General features: G+C 34.1%; 1 protein-coding gene across 2 annotated transcripts; it reads left to right on the top strand.

Moving 5' to 3' along the window:
* Window positions 1-3: 3 nt before the first annotated feature.
* On the top strand, window positions 4-17320 carry MS3_00003713 (uncharacterized protein). Of its 2 annotated transcripts, XM_051211569.1 has the most exons (6): window positions 4-144; window positions 4759-4936; window positions 9595-9694; window positions 11296-11439; window positions 11482-11551; window positions 15065-15930. In XM_051211569.1, exons 1-6 carry the CDS (start codon window positions 65-67, stop codon window positions 15579-15581), a joined length of 1089 nt encoding a protein of 362 aa, XP_051073270.1. In that variant the 5' UTR covers window positions 4-64; the 3' UTR covers window positions 15582-15930. The 2 variants fall into 2 exon arrangements, with proteins under 2 accessions (XP_051073270.1, XP_051073269.1); XM_051211568.1 differs by having other exon boundaries at window positions 11296-11551; window positions 15065-17320.
* Window positions 17321-17591: the final 271 nt, after the last annotated feature.

The raw sequence follows: 17591 nt of genomic DNA, 5'->3' as shown, positions 1-17591 counted from the left end.
TGGCCCGTACTGTCCTGGCGGATTTTTGTAAGCCGCCAAGAATAAAATTCTCCTTAATATACGAATGTCGGTCTTTCGGGCAGCGCAAATCGAGAGAGTGAGCTGCACTGCTCCCAATGTGAGTGAAATCGCCATACAAGCCGAGTAAGTTGTAGTTTCTCGTGATTCTGGTTTAAAGCTCCGCAAACTGTCAGACAGTTCATTTCTGTTGCATATTGAGTTCAATTTTGTTCTGAGACTGAAAGTAAACTTTAGATTCGCTCTAATTAATATTAAGAATTTTGAATATACATCCAAAATGTTTGCCTGTTTGTGGCGATTTCATTAAATCTGTTTCAAATGGAAATTTCTAGAAGTTGTTAAATATTTAGATTTTGATTTGTGAAAATTAATATGCAGTTAAGAAAATTACCCATCCGGTAATAAGCAAAGCTAGACATTTAATAATTTGACCAAAGTATTGCAAGTCTGTGGACTAATTAGTGCACTCAATCGTCAGTGTTTGGTCTTATTATATTATGTTGATCTGAGGAGCACTTTTTGTCAGTTTGTTACTAACCGCAATAGCTAAATATCTAAACATACTAAGTCTCGTCATTTTAGCCTGGCTTCGAAATTTGTGTCATAGTTATTTCCGAGTTATGTGTACTGTTAGAGATGTTACCGCTGCAACTTTAGTCCGTGAAGATACTGTTTGTATGACAGTCTTAGTTAACTTTTCTAAGCTATCTCTACCACTTAGTATTGTACAACACATAGGCTGCATTGCTTCTGAATTTTATCTAGAAATCTGTACAGTAATGACAATTACGGCGTCACACAGATGTGCTTCATCCGAGTCACCACGTCAAATCTTTACAGTGAGACTAAATTTAGAATGCGCTTCTCTCCCTCTAAATGCAAGTTGTTGCTTCAGGACTGGTCTGCGTCAACACCTGAACTAAAGATAGGGAGTGAAGTAGTCGAACGCGTCGACAACTTCACTTATCTTGGAAGTCTGATCAGCCCTAATGGGTTGGTGTCTGACGAAATCTCAGCACGGATTCGAAAAGTTCGTTTGACTTTTGCCAACTTACGTCACCTATGGCGAAGGCGAGATATCCGTCTATCAATAAAAGGACGAGTATACTGCGCGGCAGTCCGTTCTATTTTAATTTACGGCGGCGAAACATGGCCATTAAGAGTAGAAGACACTCGTAAGCTACGAATATTTGACCACAGATGCCTCAGAAATATTGCTGGAGTCTGCTGTGATCACCGGGTAAGTAATAGTGAGGTTAGACGCAGGATATTAGGGAATGATGGTAAATCAGTTGACTAGGTTGTGAATCTTCATCGACTGAGATGGTTTGGCCACGTGTTACGTATGCCCGAACACCGATTATCTCAACGTGCAGTGATAACCGGTGCTGGAGATGGTTGGAAGAAAGTTAGGGGTGGCCAAACCAAAACGTGGCATCAGTGCTTGAAGACACTAACTTGTAGTCTGAGCCATGTTGGGAGATGCAGACTACTTGGTTGGGGTCCGCGTGACTTTCGTAACCAATGGTTGGAGACTCTTGGTGACATGGCTCAGAATCGATCACAATGGCGTCGGTGTATACACTCTCTGTCTTCTCTTAAACTAAGAGATTAAAATCGCTTCATATCTTCCTTTCTACGAACTAATTATTTCTTCCTGTACTATATGCTTATATGCAATCTTTCTTTTGTATATTACCACCTTTGAATTAACTACTTGTATGAGTCCGGTGTCCATCTTGTTGTGTTAATGAGGTATGGCAACTTGGACCGATGTATATATGTGCCTGGTCCTACGTTGTAGCTGATTGACTGACTGACTACTGAAAAACAATAAATGTTAAGAATATGAATCCGGAGGAGAGGATGAGAAGTTACGTGTAAAGGAAGATTGAATCTTAAGGCTTAAAAGAGCATAAAAAGTGAACTGTTAGTCTGGCCGTAAAAGGTCGATTTACAACGCGTCGGTGAGTGCAGTTTTGCTCTATGCTTGTGAAACCTGGCCTCTCCGAGTTGAGGACGTTAGACGACTCTCTGTGTTCGATCATCGCTGTCTCCGAAGGATTGCTGACATCCAGTGGCAACGCCATGTTAGTAATGCAGAGGTTCGGCATCGTGTGTTCGGGCACAGAGACGATAATGCAATTGGCGTCACCATATTGAAACACCGACTTCGGTGGCTTGGACATGTTCTCTGAATGTCATCCCAGAGAATTCCACGTCGTGCATTATTTGCCGACTCTGGGACTGGTTGGAAAAAGCGGAGTGGTGGTCAGTGTATGACATGGTGTTGTGGTATGAAAGAAAGCTGCAAAGGGCTGGCTTTTGTCGGTCCTTCACGACTCCCTGGTTGGGGTCCGAGAGATGGTACAACACAGTGGCTAGAGGCGTTATCAGATATGGCTCAGAATAGAAGCCAGTGGCGATCGTGCTGTAACCTTTTACTTTCTTCATAAAACGTGGTTATATCTTCCTTAACTAAAAGATTTCTTCTAATTGTACCCTTCTGTTCCCCTACTATTACTATTATTATTACACTACCTTACACTAATCTCTTCGTTATTGTTTTATTTTTTGTACGTTCCCCACTTTTTTTTTCTTTTTCTTCTTAAATTCTCATTGTTTTGTGTGGCGCATATATATTTGGCGCACTCCTGTGTTCAAGTAAATAAATAATAAATAAATATCCGACCTTCTTTGTCAGTGCATAAGCGTATTTGAAAAGGGATGCGTCTCACTGGTTGCTAGTGTAAGTTTTTTCTACTTCATGGATGGCAGTAATATCCTTATCCATCAGAAATTTGTAAAACCTTAGCACAACGAATGTTTTTATCTTCAAGGTCTTCAGCTTTAGTCTGGTCATCTTAGTGCTTATTACAGGCAAATGAATGAACCTAGCCAATAACTTCAATCCTAGTTATTTACTTTCTTAGAAAAGTTACTGGCTGTAAATGAAAACGGTATACAACTTAAAATAATCATCCATTCATATTGTAAGCGTCTTTTATATGCTCATTTACCAAATACTCAACTTGAACTGTTGGTTTATCTAGTAATTGAAGTTATGATTTTATACACTAGATAAGCATGCAATGTTTAAAAAACATTAGTATGTATAAAGCAGTTCTCTTTTTATCCAATCTGACCTCATTTTTACCTTTGTTATGAATATCACAGTTGTCACTAAGTTAAAACATAATTGGATGTATATTGATTCATTAAAAACTTGCTGATGTGAAGAACGATCGATGCTTTTAACAGAAATAATAATCAAATAGCTTTTTTTGATCTATTAGATTACAATTATTATGTTGTTTAATGAAGCATCGAAACTGTCATTAACTCAGTATCGGTAATATGTGTTATACACCTGATAAATAACGTATATAGTTTCTGAACATGCTGTGTGTTTTAATTTATACTGGTAAAATGAAAGTAAATTAGTTAAAATTTGATTGAATATGATCTTCGAGATACTTGTCATCTGATACAATAAGAAATCTGTCTTTCTATGAGATTATTTAAACTTCAACATTGATGGATGCAAATTACGTGCAACTAAAGATATTGTTGAGCTATTCATACATAAAAAATATGAGTATTTAATAAATATTTACTCTTTGAAAAGTGTGTTGAGTTTGCACAACTTACGTTGTACGCTTTGCGTTTGAAAAATTGAGAATGTTATATTGATAACTATTCTGTATTTCATATTCCTGAGGATGAAATGTACTTGGCTTAGTGGTTAAACCATGTGACTTTCAACTATCGGGCTGCAAGTTTAACACGCCCAGTCTGTATTATTTTAGTTAGATTAATAGTATCACACTAGCCGTCACGCGAAAGGCACAACTTAATGTAAAACCGAATATACGGAACTTCACCTTGGTCCATGGTTGCATACTGGGTTTACTAGGTTTATTGATGATTGTTCCGATTGACATAATTTTATTATCAGGCAAGTTATAAACTTCCTCACTTTTTCAGTTATTTCCGAATTACACTAAGTGACTTGCGAACCTGATTTTTACTGAATTTCATGATGAGTTGTTCGTAAAACGTAGCGGAGAATGTTTACGGCTGCTTTTACTAGTTCACAATAATCTGGGAATATTGTTTAGCAAACATAAGGTTAGCATGTTGATGGGCGTCGTTATAGAACGACAGAACTCAGGAAGTAGTTTTCTAAAAGATTTCACAAGAGAGCATACTGTTTCAGTCCATGGACTTGTCACTTTTCATTGTTCTGTGAAGCTGTTAAAGTGTGTTGTTTTAAATGATTGTCTAAATAAGGTCAGTTTGCCATGTAACAACAAAAAGTTCAGCGACCTCTATCGAACTGTATTGTAATTCAAATAATTTTTCTTATAACTTGTGAGAATTTATATCGTCTTCTATTGAGCAAAACCATTATCCAATGCTTCCTAGTTCAGAATCCATGATAAAAATTAAACTGCAAACTCCACAAACATCCCAATCATGTCTACAATTTGCCTTTGTACACCAAGTACACATTTTATTGCTTTTTACTTCGTAATAAAAATATATAACTCATGAATGTATTAGGTTTAAACTGTGTGTTATCTTTTTTCGAAAATATTCAAGGTATAATCGAAGTTTTGTGCAGTTTTTTCTTCAGAACATCCAGATAATATTTTATCAAAGGTTAAAGCTTAATTTACGTTGAATGTATAGGTAGAAACATAACTGATTGTAATTTGTTTCATTTTGTTTTAGTTGTGACGTTGATGATAATGAACCGCAGAAAGAAGAACGTGATGTGTTAGACTTTAGCAGTCCATTTCTATTCAGTGATGCTGTTCTAATTGTTCAAGGTAGAAATCTTCATTGTCATCGTGCTATTCTATCCATCTATTCACCAGTATTCAAAGCTATGTTTCAAAATCGATGCATTGTAAGTGATTATTACTTTTGTTTAAAATTATGTAAGATATGGGAAATTAATGTATATGTAGTGCAATCGGTTCAAGTTTGCTAATCTTCACTCCTAGCGCTTTACCATCTAATCATTAACAGGATCATATCAAAAAATCTATTCCCATCATTCGATCATAATTTACTGGGGAGATCTGTCATGGAAATTCTGTAAATTTACAGCGAAAAATCAATAAGTCACATTAAAAAAATCATCCATGTTTGACAATAATAATTTGGTTAATTCAGTAGTTAAAAAAATACAACTTGTGGGAAAAAGTGTCCTTTTACTTTTAATGATATTTCTTTTATAGTGATTTATATGAAATTCTGTAGGGAAAATTATTTTAGTCAAATGGTTTGTCAGTCATGGTTGTCTCCACTGCAAAAGGTTCCCATCTTGAATAGTTGCCATTTCATTTTCTGTCTGAATATTTATTGGTTAGCTAAATAAAGCATCTAGTCAAATTGCTGTATATTAAATACTTTCAGTTGTACTTTATATGTAATCTAGAAATCATTAAGTGTGTTTTTCTTCTGCCTGCCTGACATTAGTTAAATTGTCTAAAAGTAATCAATGATAAGTTGTCGTACTAGTGCACAGTTGTATTCATTTTTAACCAAATAGTATGAAAATTTAAACGAAAGAAAAACAAATAATTGCTATTACATATAGTTAAAAGAGTTTAGAAAACTTCTTTATTGAATGAAACCAATCTAGACAGAATTTAATCTTTCTTCTCCAAGAAATATTCGATCTATTTTATTAAATGGCTTTCGTTTTCTAATCTTCACTATGGTACTATAGTACAGTGTACAGTGCATTATACCCAGTCATAGTAATCAAAGTGTTATTTTTGTAATTCTTCTTAGGCTTTTTTTGGTCAGAAAAGTTATGCCACCCTGAACCTATGTAACTGATTTGATAAATTTTAGTATTATATAGATAAACGTTTTTTTTATGACTAAGAGAATACACTGCATTTCGTTAATTAGACGTCATTATATATATAACCTGTATATTTCAGATTCTGATTCATCGCGCCATGTGATTTGAATACTTTTATTGAATAATTTATTTAGTTGATAAATTAATCAAACATAAATCTTTATTGGTTAAAAATCCACACAAAATGTGGTATCTTTGCCAAATAGTTACTCTTTAATCGTTAACCAGGTTATCTAATAAATCTATAAATTAAGACGGGGGAAAACAGTTTTATTTATTGTCCACTTATTTTCTTTAGTCTGTTATATAATAACTATTGATGAAAATCTTTTTACATTAGAGACTGATATTCTCCAATGAATCACTATTTGGTTTTTAACTACTTCGTGTGGTTTTTTTGTCATATATTGGTATGTTGATAGAATATAATGAAGAAATCGTGAATTTCGCATTTCACATCAGGGGCTGATTTTAGTTAGATAACCATAGAAAACATGGAAGCACCGAATAGCTGTTTTGTCCGTGTGAGAGACTTCTTAGTTGTCAGTGATAGTTACTCAACTGAAAGCAGTCCGTAATGTAAACTATTATATTCTACAATCTCCACAAACCCCTAGATTAATTTGTAAATCGTTGTTAATCATTGAGTTTCATTTTTAGGTGCTCAAGTGATAAATACTGTAAACACTCTTTTAACTGAACATTAAAAAAATACGGTAATTAGTGTTCAAGTGTTCAAGCTATTTTATCTGATCCTTGTTGAAGGGTATACTTACCATTGTTAGAATTTTAAATAATGTCGGAGGAAGAAACGTTGATCCTTTTATGGTGAAGTCAAATTATCCTAACCTCGTAACTAAAAGGATTCTCAAGTGTACACTAATCATGAGCTATAGCACAGAATACTCATCTGTTCATAAAAATTTATCTTTTAGAGTTCAACTAAGATTACTTTCCAATGACAAACACTTTCGAGTTGCTAGAAATCTTTAATCACTACAAATATAAAAATTTCCGGTCATTCTACGAAGATTCTATTCAACGCTGATTGGATAAAAGGTTTCTGGCGTTTCTGGATTTCCAGGGACTTGAACAGGACTCTTGCAACAACCTAAACCCTGATCATCCCCTTGCTTGCTCTAGTGTTATCTCAGGTTTCAGTGACCAGCAAATTCATTGCCATGATTGGGTCGATGTCACCAAATTGGTTTTAGCTTTCGTTGTAACTGAATATCAAACCGATCTAGTTTCAAGGCTAGTGAAACAGTCTGTGAAGCCAATGGGATCCCAATTACTTACATCTACTGTAATCTTGGACGGTGGATAAATTTTCGAAGAACAGTCTGAATGGTCTACTTTCCCGGTGACATCGTTTAGACTTTCCTGTCCTTCATGGCGGGTGATAACTGATCCACCTAACGAGGCGGAAGGCAGCAAGGACACCCAGCTCTTAAAATGCCTCAAGCCACCAGGCCCAGATGACTTATTTCCGGCTCGTTATGAAGATGGTGACGACTTTCTGGTTATGGAACTGACGTTGTTTATGAACGTTTGGCGGTTAGAGTGTTCGTTGGATGAATCGATAGTTGTTCCTGTCTTTAAAAACGGTCCATATCGTTTCTACAACTATCGAGGGGATAAGTTTACTTCCGATTGCGACACCACCATACTTATTGCAAGCCATCAGTCATTGTATTTCTCGACGTCAGGATCGCCTTCGATTCGTTAGACAGGACTGTTTTCTGGGATCGTCTGTTGAAAATGGGCGTTCCTGAGAAGTTCATTCACATCTTGAAGGCCCTATATACAGATACCTCACACAGAATGAGGTCATACAACTTCCTCTATTGCTCCATTCAAACAGTGGAATTAGGCACGGTTTCCCAACTCACCGTTCATCCCCAACTTTTCTATCGATGACGTTCTGGAAATAGCTCTGCCGGATTGAAGTAATGGTAGTGTTAAGCGGATGCCTAAAGAAAGATGATGATGATATTGTCTTAATGTACGATGATACTCAAGCCTTCCAATCCCCAATTAGTTGGCAGTCTGTGTCCATAGGTATGTCATATGCCTTACTTACAGCTGTTACCACTCGTGGAAGAGGATAGGCCACCCACCAGCATTCTCCATTTAGCTCTGTTCTGGGCGACCCATTCGAGTTACTATTCATCCTTTTGATGTCTGCTTCCAATTCCCGACGCAGTATGTTCTTTGGTACTCCTCATTTCAATTTCCCTTTAGGATTCCAAGTTAACACTTGCCTCGCGATGCAATTTAGTGATTTCCGTAATGTTTCCCATCCGCTCCTAACGTCTTTTAATTTTCGCTTCATCTAAAAATTGGTTTGTTTTTACCCACAGTATGTTGTAGTTGATGGTATGCGACCAATGGACATTCAGTATCTTATGTAGATATTTGTTTATAGATACTTGCACTTTTTCGATGATAGTTGTAGTAGTTCTCCAAGTTTCAGCTCCATACAGTAGAACTGTTTTGACGTTGGTATTGAATATTTTGACTTTGATGTAGGTTTACAGTGGTTTTGAGTTCTTTATGTTTTCCAAATGTAAAAGTGCTGCCCTTACCTTTACGTTTTCATCAGATCCTCCTTATTCGTCGATGATTTTTCCTAGGTATGTGAGTTTCCACCTTTTCCAGAGCTTCTCCATCAAGTGTGATTGAGTTGGTGTTCTCCATATTGTATTTGAGTATCTTGCTCTTTCCCTTGTGTATGTTGAAGCCTACAGAGGCTGCTACTACATTGGTTGTCTTCATCTGCATTTGTTGATGTGTATGGAATAGAAGCGAACTCCGTATCGTCTAGTTGGATTCAAGCTGTCCATTGTATTCCGCACTTCCTTAGGATGTGGCGGTCTTCATAACCCAACCAACCATCAGAAGAAAAAGGAAGGGGGAGAGTAAACAGTCTTGTATGACTCCGGTCCTCACTTGGGATGCGCTTGTCATCCTTGCACGACTTTGCAGTGTAGCATTTGCCTTGCATCCAAGTGTAAAGCACTTTTGGAAGACTGGCAGGATCCTGAACCTACACTCACTCTTGGAAGTGAGTGGATAGAATCCTTCGAGAAGTTCGTGTATCTGGATAGGTGCGTAAGTGCTGCTGATGATGAGATTAATCCACGTATAACAAAGACAGGAGCGGCTTATGTCAATATGGGCTATCTTTTGCACCTTCGTGATGCTGGTCTAGCTCTTAAAGGTCTATAATGGATCGGTAAGAGTAGCCTTGGTCTATGCTTGTGAAACCTGGCCTCCCTGAGTTGAGGTTATTAAGCAACCCTATGTGTTTTACCAACGTCGTCCCCGAAGGGTTTCTGTTATCCTGTGGCAACATCATGACAGTACTACAGAGGTTCAGCATCGTGTGTCCTAGCACATCGACTTAATTCATTTATTGTCACAGTTTCGAAACACTGACTTCGGTGATAAATAAATAAATATTACTTCTTGCCTCCTCGATTACACAAAATAGGATGACCTTGATTAGTATATTTGCATATCATTTCTAACCTCATGGGTAATATTAAAAGAAAGCTTTAACTTTGAGTTTTGTATTCAGTTAATTTTTGGGCTATTTTTCCTTTAAATGCTTTTAAAGACCTAATATTTGTTGTTTATATTATTGTTTTTACTTCTCATTAGTTGTGCTTTGTTTATTTTTTTAGGAAAATCAAAAAAATGAAGTTGTTATTCCAGTTGATGAGTTTGATGACATAAGGGAAATGTTGCGTCACATGTACACACCTGGTGGTTGTGATATGACACGTATGAAATTTCATTTTAGTTTGACGTCTCATTTTATTGATTACATTTGTGATATACATACTCTGTCCAATAAATACGTGGACTTAATTTTTCTAGCATTCGTGGTATTCCCCATTAGGTTTTGCTCACTAGGGGGCAAACATTGGTGCTGAATTCTACATGGAGGTTCTTAGACTGTTTATGTATCGAGTACAAATAGATTTGTGTGTTGCTGATAAATTACTGTTGCATGAAAACAATACATTTGAGTATTTAGCCATGGTTGTCCATAAATGTCGTTTGTAGTGGCTACTTATAACATGTGTGTGAATTTCTTACAAATTCTAGACAGATACATCACTTTGGCATCATTGGTTATTCTGTAAATTTCCATGTTTGGCTCTTTTAGTTAGTGTTAGATCTATCGAAGCGTCCAAGTCACTTGATTGAGATACGTACAAAACCGAAGTTTCCAAAACAACGATTTGTCTACAATAGTGGTTCTTTATTGAATAATAAACAAAATTTAGTTACAAACCTCAATTTGTGAGATGTCTGGGGCGTTTAAACGCGTCCTTCAAGTATGAAAATGAAAAGGCTTCCTGTAACAGTAACATAAAGAATAATTATAACATACGATAGTACAAAGGACAGCTGATAGCTGTGTCTAAATTTGATAACAGTTTACGAACAACCGAAACCCGAACCAAGAGCAAACAATATGGAAACTGTTGCGTTTAAACAAATGCACAAAACTGTGAATAACGGCTACAGTGATTAAGATACAGTAATTATAATGATAAATACAATGATAAGTACTATAAACGTTATAAGTATATGTGAACATTTCAGAATATTACAGTACAACTTGCGTTACAACATAAGTGTGAAAATTATTGGGAATACAACTGCTTACTGAATGTAAATAAGTAGTATAAGACAATATACAAAAGAGTAGAAAGGGAACAATTAGGAACAATGTAAGACAAACCCAACAGTTAGTTACCTGTAACCATGAGGATTATTATTTTCTAATTTATACTACAATTATTTGCTCCTCTTGCCTTCGATGACCGTTTCGTGGCTGAACAAATGGTTTTGTCTTGATAATAACCATTATTTGATCTTATTTTTTATTGTCGTGTATCTTAGCTTTTCTAGGATTTGCATCTTTATCCATCTGTAATATCAGAAGCTATGTAGCATGCATATGCTTAAGATTATATGTATAACTATGTTCACTCAGCATACCCTTATTTTATTATTTTTCTTATCTGGAATGTGTTTTGTTTGAAACTATATATATATATATATATATATATATATATATATATATATATATATATATATATATCAATGTTAAAGCGTGGAACTACCAGTGAAATGTTTTACTGATTTATACAATCTACTTAGTTGTGTTTTAAGTAGATTGTAAATTACCTAAAAAATAATTGCAAAATTGTTAGTACTAATTATTCGTATAGATGGTAGTCTCGAATTACCTGTTTTGTTGTCTTGTTGTTATCTGTTACCAATCCAAAAACTGTGATGTATTATCATTCTGAAAACGAAAAGAATAATTCCTCAGTAGTTACGTTTTTCTGTCTTATTTCATATTCAAGCCGAAACAGCTGAAAAGTTGCTACCTATTTTACATCGATACCAAATCGATTCTATGGTTAGCTTGGCTGAGAGGACACTTACATTTCGTCTCAATGATGTAACTGCACCATTGTTTCTTCGAATAGCTGATTTATATGGTCTAAGTAGATTACGACAAGCAGCTTTAGATTCTTGTGCTCGTTTAGATTATGGTCGGATGGTCAAAGCATTTGAAGAAATAAATCTGTCAATGGAACTTAAAAATGAAGTACTTGAGTGAGTTACTGTCCTTTAAACTGGTTTTACGTGTGTTTATATATTCTACAATTTTTTCACGATATCTCAAGATGTTAAACTGAATGACTTCCAGTTAAATACTTTACTCAATTTCTCATGATTCTTAGAAGTCGTTACCAAGTTTTGCCGTCTTATATAATGCTACCATTCTTCTATTCCAGATAGAAAAAAGAAATTATTTTATTCTGTAGTGATCTAATTACTCCACTTTTTAGAACTAATTGTAGGTCACTTATAGATTGATCTCTACGACGTTGATCAATATGATATTATTTCCAATTTTTTTGATGAAACCTAGTGCACTCGTCATAACTGATTTTAGGCCTACCTAGCATTATTACCACTGCATTACCAACCACATGAATTTGCGTACTTGGCTTTAAGAGACACTGGTCATGAGGGCCAGTGATGCTACCCGGTTTCCCAAAGAGATGTAGATAGATCTACGAATTTGAGTAGAGTCGAAAAACTGATGCAGCGATACAGAGTTTATGTTATCAGGATAGAGAAAGGTTAACAACTGTTTCTTTTTAACGCACATATCAGGTTTCTAGTGAATTATAGTTATCGCTCTAACAACTATCTGATTTTAGGAGCATATTAAGGAAACCTAACGAAATAGAAATCTGCTAAAACCTTTGTTAGTATAATCGGATTATTTTGTAAAGAAAGTCGTTTAAGTGATCATGCTGAATTGTTTAAATGGATCAATGTGTTGTGATAAGTAGTTTGAATTATTCATAATTTGTTGTGATACTATTGCTTAAACATAATATCACATCTATAATAAAATGGAATTCTTATCTACTTGTAATACATTTAGTAGAAAATTTCAATTATTTAGTTGATCAATGATTGTGAAAATTGTGTTCATCGCATCTCATCTTATGTTAATTATAATAATCGAATGGGAAGTGGTGTCTGTTGATCTGCTAGTTCCAAACTCCATTGTTCACTTTAACCCTCCTACTAAATGCATAACACAGCTATGAATGTAAAAGTTTGCTCGATTACTAAATTACATAAATAATGATTTTATAGCAATAAAATACAATCATGATCGGCGAAAAGTATTCTCGTACATATGGAAGATTATAAATTTGGTATGTAGTAGTGAGAGTAAAATATGATTGGTCATTAAACGTGGACAAACATACATTTAGACTTTCGACTAATAAATATGTGATTTCCTTTCTTCTCACTGATTTCTACTCCGGACTCATTGAGTGTGACTGCTTGTAGCTGTTTTGAATAAAGCATTAGCTACTGCTAATTCGATTCTCTATTCTGGGTCATAAATTCTGAATCTGATATAACGTGACTAGTCTTATAATCGTACTAATTTTTCATCGTTGTATACCACAGAGAAAGGGAAAAAAAATAATAGAAACCATCCGTTATATCAAAATTTTTCTTCCTATAATAAATTTTAAATCTTAACGATAAAGATATAGTCGATCATCTATACTTGTTACAAATGCATATAATACATCAATCAATAGTTAGTAGTATTCAATAGAAAGTTTTCTGCTACGTTTATCTGTTTATCTTTATCGTGTTTAAAATGCTTTATGTTCAACTTGAAGATGATATTTGTTAATGTTAACAATAAAAATATATAAAACTAATCATTTTGTGAAAGTCAACATTGAAATGATTGATCGCTTCTAATCATAGTTTATCTAATTACTACTTTGAACACTATCTATGCTATTTATTATATAGCGAATTAATAGAATGAAGAATTATCTTTCTTCACAATATAGGATAAGATGAGTTCATCAAATAAAATGCAACCAATTTTATTATAATGATTGATCGTATATAAAAAAAAGTTGTTTGCAAAGAAAGAAAAAAAGAGATTATAGACGGTTCATTAGAGATTGATCTCATCGACTTCCATTGTATATTATTAATTATAGTATAGTCTGAGTATTCAACCAATTGAAACCCTAGTAAAATAAATCTATGAACACTTAACCAAATTATTAAACCTTAGTAATTAAACATCAGGTTGTAAAATATTGACCTGTTAGTTTTCTGTTTAATCATTAACTTCTTTAAAAATCCTAATATTAGTCTCTTGCCTAGTTGATATTGTTTTTGCATTTAAGCTTTAATTATATTATTCGACTATTATTGAGCTTATTAATTTTACTATCGTGTACTGACAAGATGTTTCAAATTATTTAAAAAATAAACAATGCTCAGTAGTATTTGGCATTGATATTCACCAATTATTCAATTGACGATTATAACTGAATTTTCGTTTAGGTATGGTATTTTTAATAGTGTTTATAATATGATTACTGCAGACAAGTTCATTCCCTATGCAAATTTATGTATGATAAAAAATGTGTCCTTTTCATTCTTCAGACGAGTGCTTCATGTAGGTTTGTTCAACTTTAAGACGAGTTTCATCACAAATTAATACTAATTTCAGAATTGGCTTTATTCAAGTCGAGCTAAACATCTCTTTTGGTCGTTTCTATCTTGTTTCACTCGTGGCTTAAGAAAAATGTCCATGTGCTAACCGAAGAACGAGTATACTACACAGTAGTTCAAGCTGTATTACTCTATGGCTATGAAACATCGTCCTTAAAAGAGGAAATTTTGAGTAGGCCGCAAGTTTTTAATTTTAGATTTCTTCTGAGCATTGTTAGAGTATCATCGGAAAATCGAGTAAGCATTGTTGAGGTTAAGCGTTGGTTATCAGGTGAAAATAACAAAAAGTTGTTAAGGTAGTCGGGATATGTACTACGTATGGTTCATCATTGTCTACCTCCAATACCCATGTTTGCTAGTGCAAAAGTAGGTCAAAAAAAGATAGAGACGTGTGTGTGTGAAGCCACTGATTGTTAATCTAAGCTTACTACTACTTGGTTGAAGTTCGCGCGATAACAGATTTATTTACTGTTTATCTTACTCTTGATCTGCATCTTCAGTACCCTTTTATACTTGCCTTTTCTTTATATTTTTTTCAAACCACATTCTCAACGCTTGATTTTTCTCATCATTACTATACTATTTTAATTCTTTTACAATTCATCTTGTTAATTAGATCTTATTGTGGTAATATAGTGTGACAACTTTAGCCAATGCACACCCATTTTGAGCTATAAGATACTGACTGAATACTTTCAGATACATTCTTATAGGTGGAGACAAGCGTCTAGACGAGTTTTTCAAGGTCATAGTCAACTATGGCAGGTGTAAAACAGCTATCACCGAAGTCATCAGATGGGGGTCATACGTTGGAAATGATATCGTGTTCATCTCCATGTGACTGACTTCATATGAATGAGAAGCAGAACTCTAAGTAGTAGTTCCCTGTCAGGTTTTTCGCTTAAACAGTTCATAATAGAATCGTTTATTTTATCAAAAGTCTCGTTAAAAACTGTTCCTACAGCTTCGTTTTATTTGTTTCTGTTTTGTTTTTAATCGAATCAAAGCCTATGTACTAACCGGTGAATAAATTTGTTTTTTTTTTAGAAGAAGGATAAAAGTTTTGGAAAAATGTCTTGTAGATATTCAACAGAGTTTTACTCATTCGTGTTCACGTATGGAAAGTCGTGCTGAACGTGTTCCTTCCAATCATTGTTCATTACATTGCCGTCCGTTTTCAACAATCACTTTTAATCCCGTTGTAAACAATGCAACAGGACCGTCAACAAATAATAGTGCAGACCAGCATTTACAGAATAATAATGCCAATGATACTGTGCATAATGACGTGGCTGCAAGCATAATGCCATTTTCAATTGCTAGAAATATGGAAATGCGTACAGGTGGGGATAATGGTAATAATGATACCACACAAAGAGAAGCAGATACAAATTTATCCAATACAACAACTACTACAACCACTGCAGTAATACCACCAATTTCTAATACTCCATTAATAACAGCTGTTTGTGAACAATGTGTAGAACAATTCAAAACTCATATACAGGAATTGTGTAAAAGAGGATTGCATAAAATACCGATTATCACTTGCAGAAATCCTTGATTTCATTTGTGCCTTTATTGTCTTCACAAAATCTCTTTTTCTTAGAAACTATAGAATCAGAACATTTTCACTCCAAGATACGCAGTCCAGTAAAACAAGTTCAGTAACATATCATGACATACGTAACATATCTATTCATAGACTAAAGAAGAACATCTGTTTATTTCAAAGATAATTTCATTTCATTTCTGTCATTTTAAACCATATATATTATGTATATCATCTTAATAAACTTAAATTCTGTAGTGTGACAACAAAATAGTAGTTTGGGTGAAGTTTCGTTTACTTTGGTAGTCTATATTTCTCTATGTCCTAAGCGCTACTTTAGAATACATCTTCAAACTCAAAAGCATTGTTGTTTCTTGAGATGTTAACTGATATCGCGTTCTGAAGTCACCAATCAGAATTCTGATTTTATAAATTCCTCGTCTACTATTTCTTCCATAGTTTAGTTTCCCAGATTTTGTGGATTATACTCCTTATCGGCACTGTTGACCTTGAGCTAGCTTAACTAAGCCCCTGTTGTTTTTTTCTTTTTGTTACGTCTTGAGTCTAAAACTTTGGTCGTCAGCTCCTGTCATTACTACATTTTAAACATACATGGGCTTATGTACGAAAATACTGGACCGCATCGCACCACAAAATGAAAAGTAACAATTATGCATAAGTGACTCAAAGTAATTTGGGCAAGCTGTGAATAATCGATCGGCAACAAAATAGGATTTATAAACAATAAAATAATGGTTAATGGTGTAAAGAGAAGCTTAAAAAAACACAATATATAAATATCGTAGTCTAATTGCGTAATAAATATACGACAAGAATATACATAATAACAATACAATCAAATTACTTTGGTTGACATTTTATCGAACGAATATCCTCATTTGGCCAGTCTAGTTGTGGCGCGTATGACAGAATAAGACAGAACAATGAAATGTCTTTGAAAATCAGTTCGAAAGTGAAATTAAACTGTGATAGTCCTAACGAAATCCTATATTTGAATATCTATGAATTATTCTAGGTCCCCATCATTGACTGCTAATCATGTCAACTACTTTCTGTAGTCATTCCGAAAGATTAATTCCACAACTTTTCAAATTAGAAACCTCAATCGTATCTGTGAGCTTAATATTACTTTTCATGAACTGATGTTGGTTGAAGAATTCTTAGCAACTAAGGAGGGATAGATTGTTAATTTTTCCCATGTGTTCTCCCTAGTCTACATTCCTAGCCATACTCAAGATTAGGATATTCAGTTCACATAGAGATACTCTCAGTTTAAATTTTAAGGTTCATATTTTCCAATTTCCTGTCTTTATTAAGTTGAAGAATCGAAATTTTTAAATGATCAATTACCAAGTACTATTTAATTGAAATCAGTTTATCGATCTGTCAATTCTATTTTGAAATCTTTCCATTTGTAATAGTAAGGTATGTTTACTGTACTATATAATATCCAATGTATAGTACTTTGTGACTGACCGTTTTTTTCTTCAATATTTAGTGTTTAAATCAACAAATTGGTGTTTTCTATTCCTAACTAATTTGGATATGTATTTTTCTGGCCTATAAACAACGAATTAATTTGTTTTTAGGCATAAACTTACACTTTTTATAAACGTCTCTAATTAGTGCATGAGAAAAGCATTCAGACTTTCAATCCTACGAAAAATGTAAAATAAATGTACATCATTTTTTGTTCCATCAAACATTGGTAAATCCTGAACAACCATTGCAAGAATTAATTCCAGAGTAATTTTTTCATTCGTATTAACATGGTACGGTAATTATATATGAAGCCTTAAAAAATGTATACATGATATCAAAGATTGACATATTCAACTTATACCATAGTGTGTATCATAGTGTAATTCACTTATTTTTTACCAGTTTCCTGGTGTTACTGATATCTGGCATCCGTAATAATAAAGGCTTTTATTGTTCATTTTTGAAAAATGACTAAAATGAACAATAATAAGCTAGAAGATGAAATTATAATCGGACAAG

Source organism: Schistosoma haematobium, chromosome 1 (assembly GCF_000699445.3).
Source record: "Schistosoma haematobium chromosome 1, whole genome shotgun sequence".
NCBI classification, from domain to species: domain Eukaryota; kingdom Metazoa; phylum Platyhelminthes; class Trematoda; order Strigeidida; family Schistosomatidae; genus Schistosoma; species Schistosoma haematobium.
This window is presented reverse-complemented; position numbering and strand designations above follow the sequence as displayed.